Below are 21,454 nucleotides of genomic sequence, written 5' to 3' on the forward strand. Positions count from 1 at the left end.
GAAACTCACAGAGAAACTCGCGGATTCTTCAACTGACTGCTGCGGCACAGCTGCACCAGGGTAAACCTACGCCTATGCCACTCCTGCTTTACAGGTGAAAATAGAGCAACAGGACCACTAGTCTTTGATGTTATTTATTTTATGCTGTGTTTTACTTGCATCTATTTGAAAGAGTGAGTGTAAACACACAAAAAAATATATATTTTATGTGCTGGAATGTACAGAAAATAAGTTTAAATGTTAAACAAATTTCTTCCAGTCAGAGAATGTTGCATAGAATTAAATTTTTGCTTGATGCATAAAGTTAAAAGGTTAAAACTAATAAAACAAGTTTTAAAAAGGGACTTTTCCATTTGATTACATTTTGCATGATGGATTATGCATTACAAGTAACGCGTTACTGCCCATCTCTGCTGATTACTTTTTTCAAATAACTTGACCAACACTGGTCACCGCGCTGATGCCTTTTCAGAATTGCAGCAAAGTTAATAAACTTTTGGCTAAATATTCTTAATTTTTCATATATATATATTACTGTAGGGGGATCACACTCCCATACCCAGTTTGGGTATAAAACTGAAGACTGACAGTATAAGTTAAGGATGAGGATAAGGATGCATTTGTGGTTTATAAGGTCAGATTTTTTATTATTACACTGAACTAATACCTGAAAAAGTATATAAAAAATCAACCATTATTACCTTATTATCATTACCACCACATTCACATGTCATTGATGTTTTATTTCAAACAGGTCAGTTTTGGATGTATGTGGCTGAGACACTAAAACCTAATATCAATAAAATAACGTGACACATGACTGTGTTCACAGTTTCTTCTGTTAAAATCGTCTTCTCATGTTTTCATAGAGAGATGATGAAAGAACCTGTAGAAGAATCACCAACTAAAGCAGCTTCCACAGCAGGTAGGAGATCAATGGTTTGTCTGATGAGCTGTATGGATGTAAAGAGACAAGGTACAATCCTTTGCCTTTTTGTAACACTTATTGGAAAAAATTTGTCAGAGCACTTGCACATAGTTATCTATATACTGTCTTTAAAAATGGTCACAAATTCAAATCTGTTGCAACATGTCTTAATCTTTCTTTGGCACATTTTCATAACATGACAACTGTCAGTCTAAGGGGCTTGGAAAAGAAAGCAACTTCACTCAAAATGATCTCCTTGTCATCAATGTTTGAGGGGGATGCATGTTTATGTCTCTTCCTTCTTCTTGTAGAAGAGGAGCTTGCCAGGGTGCGGTCAGCTTTTGTTTGGAGGGTGTCAACAGAAATCCTTAAACAGCTCCTTGAGGCCCTTGTAAGTGACGGTGTCTTAAATGAATTGGAGAAAGAATCAATACTGGAAGGGAACCCAGTCAGAGCAGATAAGGCACGTTGCTTCATTGATACAGTGAGGAAGAAAGGGGACAAAGCCAGCAGGATCATGGTCAGACATCTTCAGACTATAGATCTCTCCCTTTTCTCTCAGCTGCGTTTATACTCTGATCCATCTGCTCAACAAGGTGAGTCCACTTTTCTCTGTAGTTTGTTGAGATGTGAAGTGTAAAACCTCAGAATTTAATATAACGAAAAGCAGAAAGCGGGAACTTCATTCCACAACATACATTTGGATTTATTAAAGGGCTGCTCACAATGGAAAAAAAAAACCTTTCCCAAACGGCCATGACCACTCTAACAACAATCATCACATGTACAAACTACAGACTACTGGAGAATAAAAAAAATCTCTTAGAGACATGCTGAAAACAACTCCCTGAAAAGTAATGAGGTGGAATAAGAAGTATGTTGTACTAACCAAGGGTTTTAAGTGTGTTGTACTTACAGAGTAGTAAACTAAAGTATTAACTTGAGAGAAATTATTTCACATAAGCGTTTAACTTAAAATAGACTGCTCAGAATTATTTTTTTAACATAGATTTTTCTTAGCTCTATTTATGTGAACAGTAATCTTATTTAGTTGTTAAAACCGTGAAAAACTAATTGCTTTAAAAAAAAAAAGTAGTGTCACTTGTGTGACTTCTTGAGTGCTTCAGAAACCCATGAAGGAAAAATATTCCAGTCTTCTATTAGTCACAGTGTGCATAATCTCTTTTTGAGTTTATGGCAGGAATTTAATGTGAAATATTGAATTCCCTTCAGATGTTTATTTTAAACAGTGTAGGTAGCAGTTGAAAGACAGCATGAAAGTTTAGTGGGATTTTTTGTGACAAAATTTGGAGAAGTCCAGAGTTGAAAACCTGTTTAGTTTGTAAATGTTCCCATTGGTTACACAAGCCACAAAGCCAATTTTTTATTTTACATATGTAGGTTTAAAAACCTTTAGTGTGACTGCGCAGAAGTTCCATTTATTTAAATTATAACAGAACAGGAGCTTCTTTGGTTTGGTGATGATTTGTTGTATCTCAAGCTGAGCATCACTCAGTGAATGAAGCCAGATGTATTTTTCATGACATCAAGATTGAAGAAGCACAAATAACACAACAATCCAAACAAGAGGAAAAGTAATTTAAGTAACTCTTTGAGACCATTCATTAAAATGTCAGTGGAAGTACACACTTGATCAAAAAGAAAGAGGAAAAGATTTGAAGAAACAAGGCACCTCTTCACATTTGCAAAGTGATATCTTTGCCCGTCCTTCATCACAGAAGCCTGTTTAAAACCAAACACAAAGATGGTAAATGTTGGTATAAGTGATCAGTCGTCACCATGCTCTTGCCCTGTGTACAATCACTAAAAGACACAGATTTGATAATATAATAAAATGACCTAAAACTTGTTAATGGGAAAGCTGGTAAATATATGATCGTTATGTGATGGCTAATATCCATCTGCTTATGTCCAAGAAGATAGACTAAATCATTCACTGTTGAATATAAACAACGTCAGCAGCTGTTTGGTTCTCTCCCATTTCCTCATCATGCTGTTAACAGGCAAAATACTACCTGCTGTCTCTTCTCCAGGCAGATACCCTGAAGCGAAAAAAAACTACAAGAAATATGAATAAACATTAGAATGTAAACAATGTCCGGCATCCAAGCTTTTTGGTTTAGTACTAATGCAACTGAAACAATTTTCTCTTCACTTTAATAGCAGGATGGTGCACTTATAATTAATGAGATTTCTTCAGTATTGTAATTTGAGATCTAAGTACGTTTGAAGAAAAAATATGTAAAAATGCAAAACAAAAAAAGAAGACAAAGAAATAAACAGACTGTTTTTTTTTCTTGCTATTTTTAATGATTTATTTAGAGGCTCTTCAAAGTTGTCAGCCTCGGCTTAAATCTAAGTTGAAGAAGAAGTTCCAGTGTGTGTTTGAGGGGATCGCTAAAGCAGGAAACCCAACCCTTCTGAATAAGATCTACACAGAGCTCTACATCACAGAGGGAGGGACTGCAGAGATCAGTGATGAACATGAGGTCAGACAGATTGAAACCGCATCCAGGAAATCAGATAAACCAGAAACAACAGTCAGACAAGAAGACATGTTTAAAGATTCACCTGGAAGAGATGAACCAATCAGAACAGTGCTGACAAATGGAGTGGCTGGCATTGGGAAAACAGTCTTAACACAGAAGTTCACTCTGGACTGGGCTGAAGACAAAGCCAACCAGGACATCCAGTTCATATTTCCATTCACTTTCAGAGAGCTGAATGTGCTGAAAGAGGAAAAGTTCAGCTTGGTGGAACTTGTTCATCACTTCTTTACTGAAACCAAAGAAAGAGGAATCAGCAGCATTGAAGACCTCCAGGTTGTGTTCATCTTTGATGGTCTGGATGAGTGTCGACTTCCTCTGGACTTCCACAAAACTACAATCCTGACTGACCCTTGCAAGTCCACCTCAGTGGATGTGCTGCTGATAAATCTCATCAGGGGGAAACTGCTTCCCTCTGCTCGCCTCTGGATAACCACACGACCTGCAGCAGCTAGTCAAATCCCTCCTGACTGTGTTTCCATGGTAACAGAAGTCAGAGGATTCACTGACCCACAGAAGGAGGAGTACTTCAGGAAGAGATTCAGAGATGAGGATCAGGCCAGCAGGATCATCTCCCACATCAAGACATCACGAAGTCTCCACATCATGTGCCACATCCCAGTCTTCTGCTGGATCACTGCTACAGTTCTGGAGGATGTGCTGAAAACCAGAAGGGGAGGACAGATGCCCAAGACCCTGACTGAGATGTACATCCACTTCCTGGTGGTTCAAGCCAAAGTGAAGAAGGTCAAGTATGATGAAGGAGCTGAGACAGATCCACACTGGACTCCAGAGAGCAGGAAGATGATTGATTCTCTGGGAAAACTGGCTTTTGATCAGCTGCAGAAAGGAAACTTGATCTTCTATGAATCAGACCTGGCAGAGTGTGGCATTAATATCAGAGCAGCCTCAGTATACTCAGGAGTGTTCACACAGATCTTTAAAGAGGAGAGTGGACTGTACCAGGACAAGGTGTTCTGCTTCATCCATCTGAGTGTTCAGGAGTTTCTGGCTGCTCTTCATGTCCATCTGACCTTCATCAACTCTGGAATTAATGTGCTGGAAGAACAAGCAACCTCCCAGAAGTCTGAAACGGGACAATCTACACTTAAGCACTTCCACCAGAGTGGTGTGGACAAGGCCTTACAGAGTCCAAATGGACACCTGGACTTGTTCCTCCGCTTCCTCCTGGGTCTTTCACTACAGAACAGTCAGATTCTCCTACGAGGAATGCTCACACAGACAGGAAGAAACTCACAGAGCAGTCAGGAAACAGTCCAGTACATCAAGAAGAAGCTCAGTGAGAATCTGTCTGCAGAGAAAAGCATCAATCTGTTCCACTGTCTGAATGAACTGAATGATCGTTCTCTAGTGGAGGAGATCCAACAGTGCCTGACATCAGGAAGTCTCTCCACGGAGAAACTTTCTCCTGCTCAGTGGTCAGCTCTGGTCTTCATTTTACTGTCATCAGAAAAAGATCTGGATGTGTTTGACCTGAAGAAATACTCTGCTTCAGAGGAGGCTCTTCTAAAACTCCTACCGGTGATCAAAGCCTCCAAAAAAGCTCTGTAAGTAAAAATGTACTCATCCTTTTATTTTTGAAATATTGATTCTACTTAACAAAAAAACAATCAAGTGAGCAATTTAAGCAATATAAACATCGTGATGGGTGCTGATCCATTAAAAAACCTTAAAAAATTCAAATGAATGATCATCTGCAAGCATATGATCCTTTTGAATTGTCAGAGCAGCAGAAATTATCAGCATTTCTGAGACATCTGTGGGTTTATCACTTATCAAAGTACCTTCCAGAACTGTTTTCTTTGTACCAAAAACTCATCTACCAGTCCGGTGTTCTGTTACTGTTTACTCTTCAGTTATCATTCATTTAATCTCTGGTGTTCTAAAGTAATTTCTCTGCATTAGTGCACTGCTCAGTTCAATATGGGAGTTAAGTTTTTTCTATATTATTATTCTTTATTGCGCTGGTTTCCAAACTAGGGTACGCCTACCCTCGGGGGTATGGGAGAGGCTGTAGGTGATACGTGGGACGGGGTAATTACCAATTCAAAAAGCCTAAATTTGCACTAATACAGTTTAATGTGGCTATTACATACATGTGTATATACCACCCTCTGGTGTTTAGCAAAACAATTGCCCTGACAAAATACATGGGTGCGACTTCCCCAATTGACTGACGCCTGACTGTTGAAGTTGCACTGTTGAAGAAATGGACAAATGGTTAACCAAAAGAAAATGCTCTGCCACCGAAACAGCGGCCACTACCACCAATCAGCTCATATCTGAAGATGCATTTGCCAGTGACCGCACAGGTGATTGTTCAACAATGTGTTTGTCAGATTGGGATGCCAGCACAAATGTATCTGTGGTTACTAGCCAAGTATCTAGCATAGAAGGAGACAGTCATGTGGAAAGTAATGAAGGGTCTGATGTGGAGCCTCAAAGTGGGAGAAAGCATGTCACCTCTGACTGTAACACAAAGAAGCGCAAATATGATGACAATTATATTTCACTGATGTTCACATGTATAAATACTGGGGATTTTCCCAGCCATAATGTGATAATTGTGCAAGTATTGTTTCACAACTCAATGAAACCTTCAGTATTGCACAGAGATTTAGAGACAAATCATCCCCATTTGAAAAATAAACCATGAGAACATTTTGAGCGACAGCTAAAATCACTTTAAACAAGTAAAAGCTGCATTCGAGTGCCGGATCCTATGAATAAAAACAGACCACAAGCATCTTATATGGTCAGTTTTAGAGTGGCTAAAAACAACAAACCCCACACTATTGTGGAGGACTGCATTCTCCCTGCTGCTTTAGATATGGTAGTGAGAATATTGGGGGAAAAGGCAAAAAAGACAATACAGTCCATTCCCTGTCCATTACAGTCCCTCCATCATCCCTGTGCCCAAGAACAGCAAACCCTCATCCCTGAACGATTACCGGCCAGTTGCACTGACCTCGGTAGTAATGAAGGTGTTTGAGAGGCTGCTGAAGAACATCATCTCCTCCTCCATCCCAGACACCACAGATCCGCTGCAGTTCGCCTACAGATCCAACAGATCCACAGAGGATGCCATCGCCCACGTCCTACACACCACTCTCAGCCATGTGGACAAGAAACAGGGTAACTATGTGCGAATGCTGTTTGTTGATTACAGTTCAGCGTTTAACACAATAGTGCCCTGCAGACTGTTCACAAAGCTGAGGGATCTGGGACTTAACAGCCATCTGTGTGCATGGGTGTTGGACTTCCTCACTGGCAGAACTCAGGTGGTGAGGGTGGGCAGGTGCTTCTCCAACAGCATCACCATCAACACAGGAGCACCTCAGGGTTGTGTCCTCTCGCCACTGCTCTACTCCCTCTACACTTCAGACTGTGTGGCCACCCATGGCTCCAACACCATTGTGAAGTTTGCTGACGACACAGTGGTGTTGGGTGCCATCTCCAACAACGATGAGACGGCCTACATGGATGAAGTAAAGAATCTGGCATCGTGGTGCCAGGACAACCACCTCCAGCTGAACGTCAGCAAGACCAAGGAGCTGGTGGTGGACTTCAGAAGGGGTCAGCACAGAGACTACAAGCCCATTATCATCAATGGAGCTCCAGTGGAGAGGGTGCAGTCCTTCAAGTATCTTGGTGTCCACATCTCCTCAGACCTGACATGGGCTGCCCACATTTAGGTCCAGACCAAAAAGGCTAGGCAGTGCCTGTATCACCTACGACAACTGAGGAAGTTCAGGGTCTCTCCAAAGATCCTCAGGATTTTCTATACAGGTGCTGTGGAGAGCATCCTCACACAGAACATGACATCGTGGTTTGGGAACAGCTGTGTGAATGACCAAAAAGCTCTCCAGAGAGTGATCCGTACAGCAGAACGCTGCTGCAGGATTGCTCTCCCCCCGCTTCAGGACACCTACGCCAGGAGATGCCGGACTAGAGCAGCGCAGATACTGAAGGACCCGTCCCATCCTGGCAACAAACTGTTCCAACTTCTGCAATCTGGTAGAAGGTTCCGCATCTTCCGGGCAAGGACAGAGAGACTCAAGAGGAGCTTCTATCCCAAAGCCATCCGTGCCCTAAACACACACACCCGCCCTCTCACATCATCTATAATTGACTGAGTCAGGACTCTTCCAGACACTAAACCAAGGCACAATGTACATTTCAATTCCTTTAATTTTAAATATGTTTATATTGTCTATCCTGTAAAATAGTCAGATGTCTATTCATAATAATGTACAGAATTCACCTGCTTGCTGCCACTACTGCACATTCACCCAATGTATATACTATATATATATATATATATATATATATATATATATATATATATATATATATATATATATATATATATATATATATATATATATATATAAAACACCCAGCACGCCCCTGCGGGCGGTTTATCCTTCAAGCTCGGGTCCTCTACCAGAGGCCTGGGAGCTTGAGGGTCCTGCGCAGTATCTTAGCTGTTCCCAGGACTGCGCTCTTCTGGACAGAGATCTCCGATGTTATTCCCGGGATCTGCTGGAGCCACTCGCCTAGCTTGGGAGTCACCGCACCTAGTGCTCCGATTACCACGGGGACCACCGTTACCTTCACCCTCCACATCCTCTCGAGCTCTTCTCTGAGCCCTTGGTATTTCTCCAGCTTCTCGTGTTCCTTCTTCCTGATATTGCTGTCATTCGGAACCGCTACATCGATCACTACGGCCGTCTTCTTCTGTTTGTCTACCACCACTATGTCCGGTTGGTTAGCCACCACCATTTTGTCCGTCTGTATCTGGAAGTCCCACAGGATCTTAGCTCGGTCATTCTCCACCACCCTTGGGGGCATCTCCCATTTTGACCTCGGGACTTCCAGGTTATACTCAGCACAGATGGTCCTGTACACTATGCCGGCCACTTGGTTATGGCCACTTGGTTATATATATATATGTATATATATATAATGTTCTTCCTCTACACCCCCCCCCCCCCCCCCCCCAATTTTTTTGCACATGTTGAGGAGCGTGTCAGGCTACATTTCACTGTGTGTTATACTTGTATAACTATGCATGTGACAAATAGAGAACCTTGAATCCATCATCAAACAATGCTGTCTCATCAATGCAACATCAGAAAATGTTTTACAGCAGCTACTTCAGCACATACGCCACAGTGAATTTTACGCAATACAACTGAATGAGTCCACGGATGTGGCTCCTTGTATATTTGCACAACATTCATGAAGGAACCGTCAAGGAGAACATGCTGTTCTGTAAACCACTCGAAGAAAGGACAACTGCAGTAGATATTTTTCAAAAGCTGGACACATTTATGATCACACATGGACTCGTGTGGGACAGATGTGTTGGCATCTGCACTGATGGTGCATGGGCCATGACTGGGAGACAAAGAGGTGTGGTTTGTGTGTACAGGCAGTAGCGCCAGATGCTTCTTGGGTACACTGCAGCATCCAGAGAGGCTCTTGCTGCAAAGGGAATACCTGTCCGTCTGAAACATGTCTTGGACACCACTGTAAAAATTATTAACTTTTTGAACTCCCACTTATTTGCTGCATTGTGCAGTGAGATGGGCAGCGAGCCTGAAACTGTATTACTCCACACAGAGGTTTTCTTGCTCTCAAGAGGGAAAGTGCTGCCCTGTTTCTTTGAGCTGAGGGAAGAACGTAAAGTTTTCTTCAGTAACCATCCCTTTGAGCTGTCTGAACATTTGCATGATGTAGAGTACCTTACGTGCCTGGCTCATCTGTGTGATATATTTTCCCGTCTGAACGAACTCACTCTCGGATTACAAGGCATTTCTAAAACCATATTCATTGTTTATGATAAAGTTGTGGCCATGATAAAGAAGTTAAACCTTTGGAAGAACTGCATGGTCAAAAACAACACAGAAGCACACATTATCAAACAGTGTAAAGCATGACTGTAACATGCACCTTCAGGAGCTGGCGGCGCAGTTATGCTGATACTTCTCATAGACGGGCAGGTTAAATGATTGGATACATTACCCATTCACCTCCGTGCCTACTTCGTCATCAGTGTCTGAGCAGGAGAGCCTAATTCAGATCACCACAGATGGATCTCCTAAAAGACCCTGCGCACTGAACAGCCTGTAACTTATTTATATGCAAATACAGAAGTGTAATTAGGATTTTAAGGAAATTTAAATAGTTTCCTTCATTTTATGACTTAAGAGATTTCTAGTTAACCATAACTTCTAGTGGACTCCAATATATTAGTTTTTATTGTTTAGGTTGAACAAATGCCATAAATATAATCTTTCTGTATTTTTTCTTATTTTTTTGTAGGCTAAGCATCTGTGAACTTTCAGAGAGAAGCTGTAGAGCTCTGTCGTCAGTTCTCACCTCCCAGTCCTCAAGCCTGAGAGAGCTGGACCTGAGTAACAATAGCATGGAGGATTCCGGAGTGAAGCTTCTGTCTGAAGCAGTGGAGAGTCCACATTGTAAACTGAGAACTCTGAGGTCAGATCAAATATATTCATTTTTTTTCTTTTGGTCTTTTTTTTCAGCTGACAAAATTAAACAGTTAAAAATTTAGCCCATAAATGTCAGCTTTATGAATTGTTGTTTTTACATTAGTTTTAAGTGAAACTGTCACATTTTTAACCTGTTTAACCTCAGATGATAAGGATTCTTTAAAACACACTGCAAGTAAATAGCGCTAATTGTAGTAGTAAGTAGCTCCTTACTGAACCCTGATTACAGTTTAACAAGTGTTGTTTCATTGTTCATGTTTTAATTTTCAGACTGAGTCTTTGTAATCTCTCATTGAGAAGCTCTGACAGTCTTTCTGCTGGACTGCAGAATCTGAACTGCAAGCTGACTAGTCTGAGGTCAGATCAAGACATATTTTGTTTCTCAAAATTAACCAATTAAAGTCCATCCATTTTTTGTTGCATGTTATGAGGTTTCCTGAAGTATTACTGAAAAAAAAAGTGATTAAATATATGAAACATATTATTTATGCTCTTGATTAATTTTCAGACTGAGCGCCTGTAACCTCTCAGAGAGAAGCTATGAAGCTCTGTCCTCGTTCCTTAGCTCCCGGTCCTCTAGTCTGAGAGAGCTGGACCTGAGTAACAACAATGTGCACGATTCAGGAGTGAAGCTTCTGTCTGGCGCAGTGGAGACTCCACAATGTAGACTTAAAACTCTCAGGTCAGGATTCAAAAATGTTCATACACTGTCATTTAAAATCTATATTGTTGCACAAACAGCTAAGCTTAGCAATTGTTAAGTGACCTTTTATTTACCTTTGAGTGGATGATTCTACTCTGAAAAACAGTCATAACATTTTTTATAGTCACGTTTTGTTTTTGTTATCGTTTCTTTTTAGAAAATTACTTTATGAACTGATAAACTTGCATATATATAGCCATTATGTGTCTATGACATACCAATATCCTTTCATGCTGGTAGGACAAAAACTTCTAAATGACATGTTTAAGATTCTTATGGGCATTAATGATATAGAATTTTGGGAAACATTATAAAAATGTCTTCATAGAAATAATCAGTATAGGAGGTTATTGGTGATATTTATTCACTGTTTAATTTTAATTTGTACAACATAATGTTACATTTCTTAAAATTGAGATTTTTATTCTTTCTTAAAAAAACAGAAGTCTTTATTTCAGAGGAACTTCTGTCCACTAAACATAAAATCCCAATTTCTGACAGTATTCTGAAGTTTCTTGCAGTATTGATTGTACATTATACAATTACACACAAAAAAAAAAAAACGAGAATTTTGAGCCTGACTTCATCATAAGAGGAAGATAGGACAGCTGAGTGAACTTCAGTGACTCAAAAAAGCAGAGAGAGAGAGAGAATTATCTCAAAAAACACCCATGGTTTGAAGGAGAAAATAAATCCTGCCCAAATATCAGTTCTAAGTCATATTAATACAGAAAGTATATTTTCGTTAGAAAGTAGGAAAAAACCTAAACATAATAAAGTTACTTAATTGTTATTCTAACCTTTCCCCTGCATTATGGGCAATGAAAAACTGATGGAATGTTTCATAAGACTGTAACCCATTTATTACAGGTGACCTATTTGTTAACAGTTCTCTCAAACTTTTTTTTCACTTTCTTTTTTCTCCACTAACAATTTTGGTGTAAATATTTCATAAAGGGGAGAAAACAGTTTTTTGGGGTTTTTTTGGATTATTATTTTCAATTAATTAAAAAATAAGACTCATGGTAGGCATTACTGAAGCAGTTCCGACCATGGGTTTGACTTCCCCAAAATACCAGACCAGCTTTTGCTCCTCCCACAAAACAGCTTTAAACCTGTGTGGTTACCACAATAAATGTAGTAGTCTTCCCCAAGTATATTTCATTTTATATACAATGCAGTGCCTCTTCATTCTTCATATATCCATGCATGACATTTTGATAGACTTGGTTTCAGATTTTTTGCAGTTTATTGCTCTTGTTTAAGGTCTGAAGTCCTTGTACATGTAGCAACCCACTCGTTATACTGAGTCTAACCCTGCTTGCCTCAGTTTCGACTTACTAGTTGGGGTGTTGGGTTCTTTATAGCACAGATTCCACAAATGGTTGTCGTATGGACAGGAATCAGGGATACTAAGAGTAAACCCCTGCATAAACATTAAAGAAAGAATTGACCCCAGACCACTCTTTAGGACAGAAACTGAACATTTACTGAACATAAGGGTAGGACAGACAAAGTACAAAAACACACTTTTTTTTTTTTAACTCAAATGATATTACAGTTTCATTCAGTAAATGAAATATACTCTTTGAATACCCTTTAAAATGATATTAAGTCTTAGTGGTTAACTCACTGATACCTTATCAGAAATACGCTATGTAAATATACTAAATGCGCTATACTCACATATAGGCCCCCCGGCACACTGACATTCACACTCATTACAGGCCAGTTTGTCAGCTGGAAATCATTCTACAATTGGAACAGCAGTGTAGCTGGTGATATCTCAGCTCCAGAGTTTTACTGCCATCTCCCGTCAATTTAACTGTGATTAATATTTAGAATGGAAATTACACATGATGTGAAAAATTGCCACCTAGCAATTTTTAGTAGATTTCTTTAAGAAAAAAAGAGTTTAAAAAGGTATTTTAAGCAGTCTGACAAAATTTGCTATTACATATGTTTTGTTTTATAATGTCTAATAGGCTTTATACAGTTAAGTACAATCACGGCATGACAGAAAGACAAGCTTAATCTCTCTATTAAAACAAATACTATACATGTATGCTCGAATAATAACAAACAGGTGAGATGTTAGAACGCTTTTATTTTAATTTTTAGTAGACAGTCAAGCGACATGCCAGGAGTCCGCTGTTCTCACCAGCTCTAATGAGCCTTGACCTTCCAGTCAGCCATTGAGCTGGTGGGCTAACAGACCTCTCCAAAAATATCAGAGCACTTTTGCAAATATGATAAATCGAGCAGATATTATAGGTCTACACAGCTACATTCTCATCTGAAAATATCTTAATAGTTTATTTTGTGTCACAGAAACAATAATATTTAAAACTTTTAGCTGCTCTTCTCCGCTATTGCTGTGTTTGAGTTTTGGACAAAAGTCCATAGGAATTATAAGTACTTACTGCGGAATTCCTATCCGGGCTACATCCAGTACATACACTTCTTTAAAAGCTCTCCACAGCAGTGCAAGGCAAAGCATGCAAACAGCAGGGTAGTCAGGGTACTCTCTCAACTAATCAGATAGCCCCTTAACCTACATCACATGGCTAATTTGCGTTCCTTTTCCTCTTTTAGCAGCACAAGGACCCAAAGACCTGACGTCTACTGAATCTCTTTATGTCTTTAATATTTCAACAAACAAAAGCAAGAAAATGCAAAATAAAAAATAAAATAAAAAATACGTACTGAACAAATCAATAGGATAATACATAATAAATAGTATTTGTTCATATATAATCTGTATTCATATGTAGCCTCTTGAAAACAATTTTGATATTTTTAAGCAATATTATACTTATTTTGGCCTTATTTACGCAATGCTATTAAGTAAGTGGGCTCTGGGTTCTTTTTTCAGTGTACTGTATAATTTAACTTACTTTTAATTCACTTGTCTGATTTGTAAAAGTAGTATTACCCACGAAAATGAACAGTAGTGATTAACAGTGCAGTAAATTACACCATACACAATGTAAAGTAGATCTTCGCAACAGTCCTTTAATTAGCCAAAATAATAAAACGGCATGTTTTAATATTCGGGCTAACCGAAAAACAGAAATATACTAACTGTACAATGAATCCCCACATACAGTGTAGACCACTGGTAATAGAAACAATTACTGACCCAAAAACTAAACATAAAGCTCGCACAAATACATCCTACTTTGCAGGCCTATGCTAATACTTGAGAATTTAGCAATCCAATAAGATCTCCAAACTAAAGTCTTTTCAGTAAAAGGGCAAAAAATGCGTCAACAAATGCGTTTGCGCTGACAAACACCTCCTTCATTTCCCCAGATTTGAAGGATGGGTCAGGTTCGTGGCCCAACCTATTTCAGAATTCATAACACGGCTCAGCCAGTTCCAGTTTCCGAATATGGTGTCAGCTACTTAGCTGTATTATTACTCTTTCTGGGTCACAAAATGAACTTTTAAGATATTTTCAGATGAGAATATCCATCCATCCATTTTCTGCTGCCGGGTTGTGGGGGCAGCAGCCCAAGCAGAGAAGCCCAGACCTCCCTCTCACCAGCCACCTCCTCCAGCTTGTGCGGGGGAACACCCAGGCATTCCCAGGCCAGTCGAGAGATATAATCTCTCCAGCATGTCCTGAGTCTGCCCCGGGGCCTCCTCCGGTGGGTCATGCCCAGAACACCTCACCCAGGAGGCACCCAGGAGGCATCCTTGTCACATGCCGAAACCACCTCAACTGGCTCCTTTCAATGTGAAGGAGCAGTGGCTCTACTGATCCTGGTCCTGCTTTTTCTCCTGATTGGCCGAACTTCTCACCCTATCTCTAAGGGAGATGCCAGCTAACCTTCGGAGGAAGCCCATTTCCGCCGCTTGTATCCGTGATCTTGATCTTTCGGTCGCTACCCACAGCTCATAACCATAGGTGAGGGTAGGGATGTAGATTGACCGATAAATTGAGAACTTCGCTTTTACACTCAGCTCTCGCTTCACCACAACAGCGTTTGCACCACTGCGGCCGCAGCACTAATCTGTCTGTCGATTTCCCGCTCCCTTCTCCCATCACTCATAAACAATACCCCAAGATACTTGAACTCCTCCACTTGGGGCAGGAACTTGTCCCTGACCCGGGTTGGGCACTCCACCTGGTCCTCAGCCGAAAGATGAAAATGTAGCTGTGTAAACTTCAAATATCTGTTCGATTTATTAAGACATCACATATTGGCAAAACTGCTCTGATGTTTTCGGAGACACCTGTTATTCACCAGCTCGATAGCTGATCAGGAGGTCAAGGCCCACTAGAGCCGGCGAGAAAATTGGACTCCTGGCGTTTTCAGATCTGCCACGGTCTTTTGCTTCTTAGGTTAAAGATGACATATAAATCACTTAGATAACTTAAATATGTTGCTTGGCTTTTGGCTTATATTAAACAATGCACATATGTTTTTACTCATTTTACATGAATTTTGACTTTTTAATAAAATAAAGAAATTGAATAAATGAATTTATCTCTTTGCTATTCATAATCTTAGACTTTACTTATTTTTTACTATTTATGCATTTTTAAAATCTGGGTTATGTTATTAAATGTGTATATTCTCTGCACTTGTTATAGATGTTCACATGACCAATAAAAAATTGCCAAGTCCAAATTTCAAAAGGTGAATGTCATATTGACCTTCAGGTTGGGTTGTGGTTGGAAGTCCAAATTGTGGACCTAGTTTGGATGTCGTATAATATCCAGAATGGACCCAATGGGATCTGCATGTCTGTCCTATGTCCAGTGTTTAGTGGGTTATAATAACTAATAGAAGAAAGAAGAAAGGTTTTATTATATTGACCATACATACAATACACAAACTTCACGTTAGGGAGACAGGAATGTGTAATGTGTAACACAAAAGGGCAGATCAGGAGAAAAAAACAATTTCTGCTCCAACTTATCCCCAAAGTAGTTGGCATGAGGAGAAGACAAAAAAACATCAGCACATAAAAAGCACAAATATCATCACATCATAACACCATAAACACACAAGACAAGCAATATGGGGGAGTATGCCAATGTGCAAAGCTGCATCTTGGACGCAGCTTTCTCGCTAATATTGTAGTGTGTTGCCTTACTCTGTTAACTTGAAGTGACTATTGTTGTCCATTGGGAATTGTCTCTTATAAATAAAGGTAAATGAAATTGAATGGATGGAAATTGAAAAATGTTATTGTATCTGACAAACAGAAAATCATAGCTCACAGATGGAGTGTTGTGTGTTTTCAGTCTGTCAGGCTGTTTGGTCACAGCAGACGGCTGTAGTTTTCTGGCCTCAGCTCTGAGCTCCAACCCCTCCCATTTGAAAGAGCTGGACCTGAGCTACAATCATCCAGGAGACTCAGGAATAAAGCTGCTCTCGGCTGGACTGAAGAATCCACGCTGGAGACTTAAGACTCTCAGGTATGGGGAAGAGTGTTTGATTGAACAGGAAGAGAGTACTTGAACATATTTATTCTGGATTCAGCTGTGAATGTAGAGAACAGTTAACATAAAACCTACGCTTAAGCTGAGAATGATTTTTGTTGAACAAAATGTGCTTTGCTGATAATCATCCACAGCAGTTCACTTAGTATAGTGTTGTTAGCTACCGTGCTGTTAAATCTTTGTATATATAAATAAAATATTCAAGGATCAGTGTTTGTTGCCTTCTTCACATATTTAGGTTTGTATTACCACAGTCAGAGATCCTGCTGTTGTTCATTTTATTATTTTTAACATTGTATGCTAGCCAACAACAGTCGCAATTAAATTTTTATTGTTATATTTTGATGGAATAGAATATATATTTGAAAATGAATGATTTTCTAATTCTCTGTTTGTCTTCATTAAGTTGTCAGTAATCAGACAATAACTCAGACTGGAAGTAATCTTAATGACATATGATTTTTCCTCTCCCCTCCTCCTTCCAGGTTGGAGCCTGCTGGAGTCCGATGGTTAAAACCAGGTCTGAGGAAGTGTAAGTGTGTTTTTAATGTGATTTATTAAAACAAAGCAGTACACATCCAACCATCTTCTGTCAGGATGCCCGGCTTGTTGACCCAGTGTTTCCAGTTAAGCTTTGTCACCATTGAGTTTTCTATCCCCGTTTCCTGTTTTACTGTCTTAGTTACCTTTCTGTGTGCATTATGTTCTGTTCCACTTCCTATGTATTGTTAGTTAGATTAAGTTCAGCTATGTACTTACGTGTTTCTTATCATCCCCATTATCCAGTGTATTTAATCCGTCAGTTCTCCTCAGTTCCCTGTCTTGTCACAGTCTAATCCATGTGTGTGTTACCCAGTTCAGTTTAAGTCAGCTTATGTTCTGTCCATCCATTCCTTACAATATGCACCATCTACTTCCCCAATCTGCCAGCGAGTCCTGCATTTAGGTCCCCTCTTCTCTCTCACCACACCACACCACGATGCTGATAGAATGACGAGACTCGTGCTGCGAAGACATGATATGAACCCAGTGGACCTCGAATTATACCAGTGGCAGCAGGCAGCATTCTTCTTTCTGGAAAGAGAGCTGGGGGTTAATCTGTGGCTTATGCTCCAACATGAGCATGTCTTTGAGGGGATTCATCTGGCTCTGGAGAGTCCTTGAAGGCACTGCAGTCCTCCACCTGCTGCCTCACCTACACGCGAGCCTTAGCCATGGGAAATAGGCGCCAACCGCTGATCTCCGGCTGCTCGGTCCTCATGCGTCCACCTACTGCCTCATTCACTAGCACTCCCACCTTGTCGTGTCAAAGCGGTTCCGCCTCCCATCTCATCCTGATGGAGGTTACATCATTCAGCAGGTCTGTTGTTTCAGCCAAAGCTCCCGCTGCTGCTGCTGCCGCTGCTCTCGCAAGCTGCAATATCTGGTGGTGAGTGAGTCAGACATTTTTCTTCATTTTCACCATGAGCCAAAGACTCCTCCTCACCATAGACCAAATACCATTTCTTCTACTAAAAAAGCCAGTGATTAGTTATTGTCAACCTATGGTGGACTGTCAAAAAAAATGTCATTACCACCCTGCACCCATAAAAACTGTTTTTCCCTTTTTGGCTTCACAAAGGACATTCTTAAGTCCAGATCTGATCACTTCTCTCGTCCTGTCTCCATGCCAAGACCTGTCTCCCAGCCCCAAGACCTGTCTCTCAGCCTGCTCCTGTTCGCAGTGCCGTTAGGGCCCAGCCAGTCCCTGTACCACTCCCCGGGCAGATAGCACTCAGCATTTCCTTGCACCCTTGCCAGTTCCTCAGGTAGGGGCAACTGACGTCCAGCCGTCACCCATTCCCATGCCTGCTCCCAGGGCAAGGACAGCTGAGACCCAGTCCACTCCAGCACCCATACCTGTTCCCCAGGCTTGGGTGACTGGTGTCCAGCCAGCTCCTGCACCTGTCCCTGCACTGAAGCCACTCAACCCATCCCTGCATCCATACTTGTTTCTCGAGTTGGGACGGCTAGGGTCTGGCCAATTCCTCCACCTGTTCCGGTGCCAAGTCTCCACCAGAGGTTTCCCACCTGCGGGTCCTGCTTTTTCTCCACTAGAGAGCTTTGCCAAATCACGCCACCAGCAACCTTCCCACCTGTTAGAGGTGTCCCATCACCTCTGCTGGTCCACAGTGGAGCATCGCGGGTGCTGCCGCTGGCCACACAACCACCCACCTGAACTGATTTGTCTTTGGCACTGGCCACACAGTTGCCCACTCGAACTGATTCATCTTACGTGCTGTCCATGCGGTCATCCACCCAAATTGAGTCATCTTAGCAACTGGTCACGCGGCTGCCCACCGAAACTCATTTATTTTCAACTCATTATCCAGTATATTTAAGTCATCGGTTTTCCTCAGTTACTTGTCTTGTCCTCTAATCTGCATGTGTGTTTTCTGGTTCAGTTCAGTCTACCAGTCATTCAGTTTCAGTCAGTTTATGTTCTGTCCGTCCAGTCCTTGCAATAAACACCATCCACATCGTCAATCTGCCTGCAAGTCCTGCATTTGGGTTCTCTCTTCTCTCTCACCACACCACAACACTGACATCTTCAAACTGTCACATCACTGATTTACATCTCCGATGTCAGTAGTCATCATCAAAGTGTTAATCAATGAACAGATGATGGATCCATAACTGCAGTTGGATTGTGTTTCTTCTCTCCATTAGATTCCTGTCAACTCACAATCGACACAAGCACAGTAAATAGAAACCTCAAACTGTCTGACAACAACAGGAAGGTGACACATAATATTATGGAGGTTCAGTCATATCCTGATCATCCAGACAGATTTGATGTTTGGCCTCAGCTGCTATGTAGTAATGAACTGACTGGTCGCTGTTACTGGGAGGTCGAGTGGAAGGGAAACATTTCTATATCAGTGAGTTACAGAAGAATCGGAAGGAAAGGAAACAATGATGACTGTTGGTTTGGACTCAATGATCATTCCTGGAGTCTGCACTGCACTGATGGTGGTCCTCAGTTTGTCTGTCACAATTGCAGATCCACAACCATCCCCCCCTCCTCTTCCTACTCCTCCTCTGTCTCTAACAGAGTAGCAGTGTATGTGGACTGTCCTGCTGGCACTATGTCCTTCTACAGAGTCTCGTCTGGCACTCTGATCCGCCTCCACACCTTCAACACCACATTCACTGAACCTGTTTATCCTGGATTTTTATTGTCTTTTCATGGTGCCTCAGTGTGTCTGTGCTGAGTTGAGTATAAAGAGTGTCCTCCTGTTAGAGAAATACTCTACGCATTTTAAGGTTAATGGATTCAATGAGTTGATGTTTTAAACTGTTCTAAATGATTCCTTGTAAACGTCTTCCTCTTCACTCCTTTAAAGATGGAAGCTACAATTATTCAAGGATCCATTCTTAGGAATATTTTAATGTGCCTGAATAGCACTGCATATGCTGTGTTTCACTTTAGTTTGAATGAAACATGAAATCTATCACAAAGGGCCCTGGAGTAGAATCTGGTGGATTTTGGTAATATACATTAGATTTGTTTTGATGCTAATTTTTTTTAAGCTGTTTCATTGTTATGATTTCAGATCTGAATTTTATAAAATGCTGCATCAAAAACAAAGACAGATGTGTTTGTCCACAAATGACAACTACCTCCAAAAGCACCTTTTAAACAACCTTCTGTATTTTGAATACATTGCTCAGTTTGAGCTGATGTTTGATATCATTACTATTTTTCATGACTTTTTCAATCACTATCATATTTTACTGTTTCTATTTGAATTTTAGCTTAGAGCTTATTTTTATTGTATGCATATCTCTAATGCAGCCACAGCAAAACAGCTGCCGGATGTCATGATCCTGGGTCTGGTGACCCAGTGCTTGTGTTTTGATTATTTATTAATATTTAATCTTCTTTGATTTAATGTTTTTCATAGTTTAGTCTTTTGTATTTCTAGCTTCCTAAGGCTACACTAATCCGGATAAATTTTAAAACATTTTTGGCTAAAAACACTACGCGTCCACACTAGTGTTTTTAATCATTTCCGATCAGTTGTTCGTCAACACTGAAACACCTGAAACGCTTATGTTACTGTTTTGCGCATGAGTGAAATGTAAGATGATTCAACCTGCGTTATTTCTGTCTGCCGTTTATTTACTTTCCGGCTATTCATCGCAAAACATCGCACCAAAATGTTGAGGAAAAGCACAGAGTTTTTTAAATGGACTAATAATGAGATGTAGTTGTTGCTGTGAGTAACACAAAAGTACAAAGTTGCAAAACTGATTGAAAATTAAAGAATTTGAAGAAAAGCTATCTGAAGCATGTACAAACTGATATTAATTAATCTTTAATAGGGCTGTCAAAATTGAGAGCAAACAAAACAACTACTGTATAATGCTCTCTGCTATCTTAGTTTAATTAGTCACATGACTGCATCACATGACTAAAATGCGTCATTGTTTCCGAAAGCCAGTGGTTACGCTGTCCACACTGCGACAGCGTTTTCAAATGTATCCGCTTTGGAGAAAGGTTTCAAAAAGTTTTCCTTGACCAAAAACGCCATCTCAGTGTGGACGGAAGGCCAAAACAGAGAGAAAAAGAGTCTTTTTCAAACGAAAATGTATTAGTGTGGACATGACCTAAGTTATTTAGTATTTTGTGATTTCTAGTTCTTAGGTTTTGTTCCTGTGCCTTCCATGGTTTGTGTGTTATGTCTCTAGTGTAGGTTTAGTTCTTTCTCCATGTTTATTCCCAGTTCTGTATCTCAGTGTGAATTACACATATATATTTTATTGTGATAGTTCTGTTTCCTGTGTGATGGTATTCTGTTTGTATGCCATCGGAGTGCCATATGGCTGAGCACACACGGTCTGGGTTCAAGTCTAACCCACGACCCTTTGCTGCACGCCTTCCCCTCTGTCTCTCCTCCACTTTCCTGTCACTCTTCACTGCACATCTATTTGATAAAGGATGAAAAAATGTTGAAGGGCTTGGGTAACTGTTCATTTCATTATATTTTGAAAATGGGAAGCAGGCGCAGTAATTAATAGAAATGTGCACACATTCATGGAAATGCAAAATATATGTCAATAACAGTTTGTACAACTCTGATGAGCCGTGGTATGACCACCTTTATTCTTCAACACAGCCTGAAATTTCTTAGGCAGGTTTCTTGTAATTTTTTAAAGTAGTCTTCCGGAATAGTTCTCCAGGATTTGTGAATGACATTCTGCTCCACCGTGTTT

General features: G+C 40.4%; 1 protein-coding gene across 1 annotated transcript; it reads left to right on the top strand.

Moving 5' to 3' along the window:
• Positions 1 to 472: 472 nt before the first annotated feature.
• Positions 473 to 19,826, top strand: LOC113015943 (NLR family CARD domain-containing protein 3-like). The gene is made up of 10 exons (XM_026158330.1): positions 473 to 634; positions 870 to 925; positions 1,240 to 1,524; positions 3,272 to 5,063; positions 9,847 to 10,020; positions 10,305 to 10,391; positions 10,543 to 10,716; positions 15,998 to 16,171; positions 16,681 to 16,727; positions 18,905 to 19,826. Exons 1-10 carry the CDS (start codon positions 603 to 605, stop codon positions 19,447 to 19,449), a joined length of 3,366 nt encoding a protein of 1,121 aa, XP_026014115.1. The 5' UTR covers positions 473 to 602; the 3' UTR covers positions 19,450 to 19,826.
• The last annotated feature ends 1,628 nt before the right edge of the window (positions 19,827 to 21,454 follow it).

The sequence above is a fragment of the Astatotilapia calliptera genome, chromosome 23 (assembly GCF_900246225.1).
Source record: "Astatotilapia calliptera chromosome 23, fAstCal1.2, whole genome shotgun sequence".
NCBI classification, from domain to species: Eukaryota; Metazoa; Chordata; class Actinopteri; order Cichliformes; family Cichlidae; genus Astatotilapia; species Astatotilapia calliptera.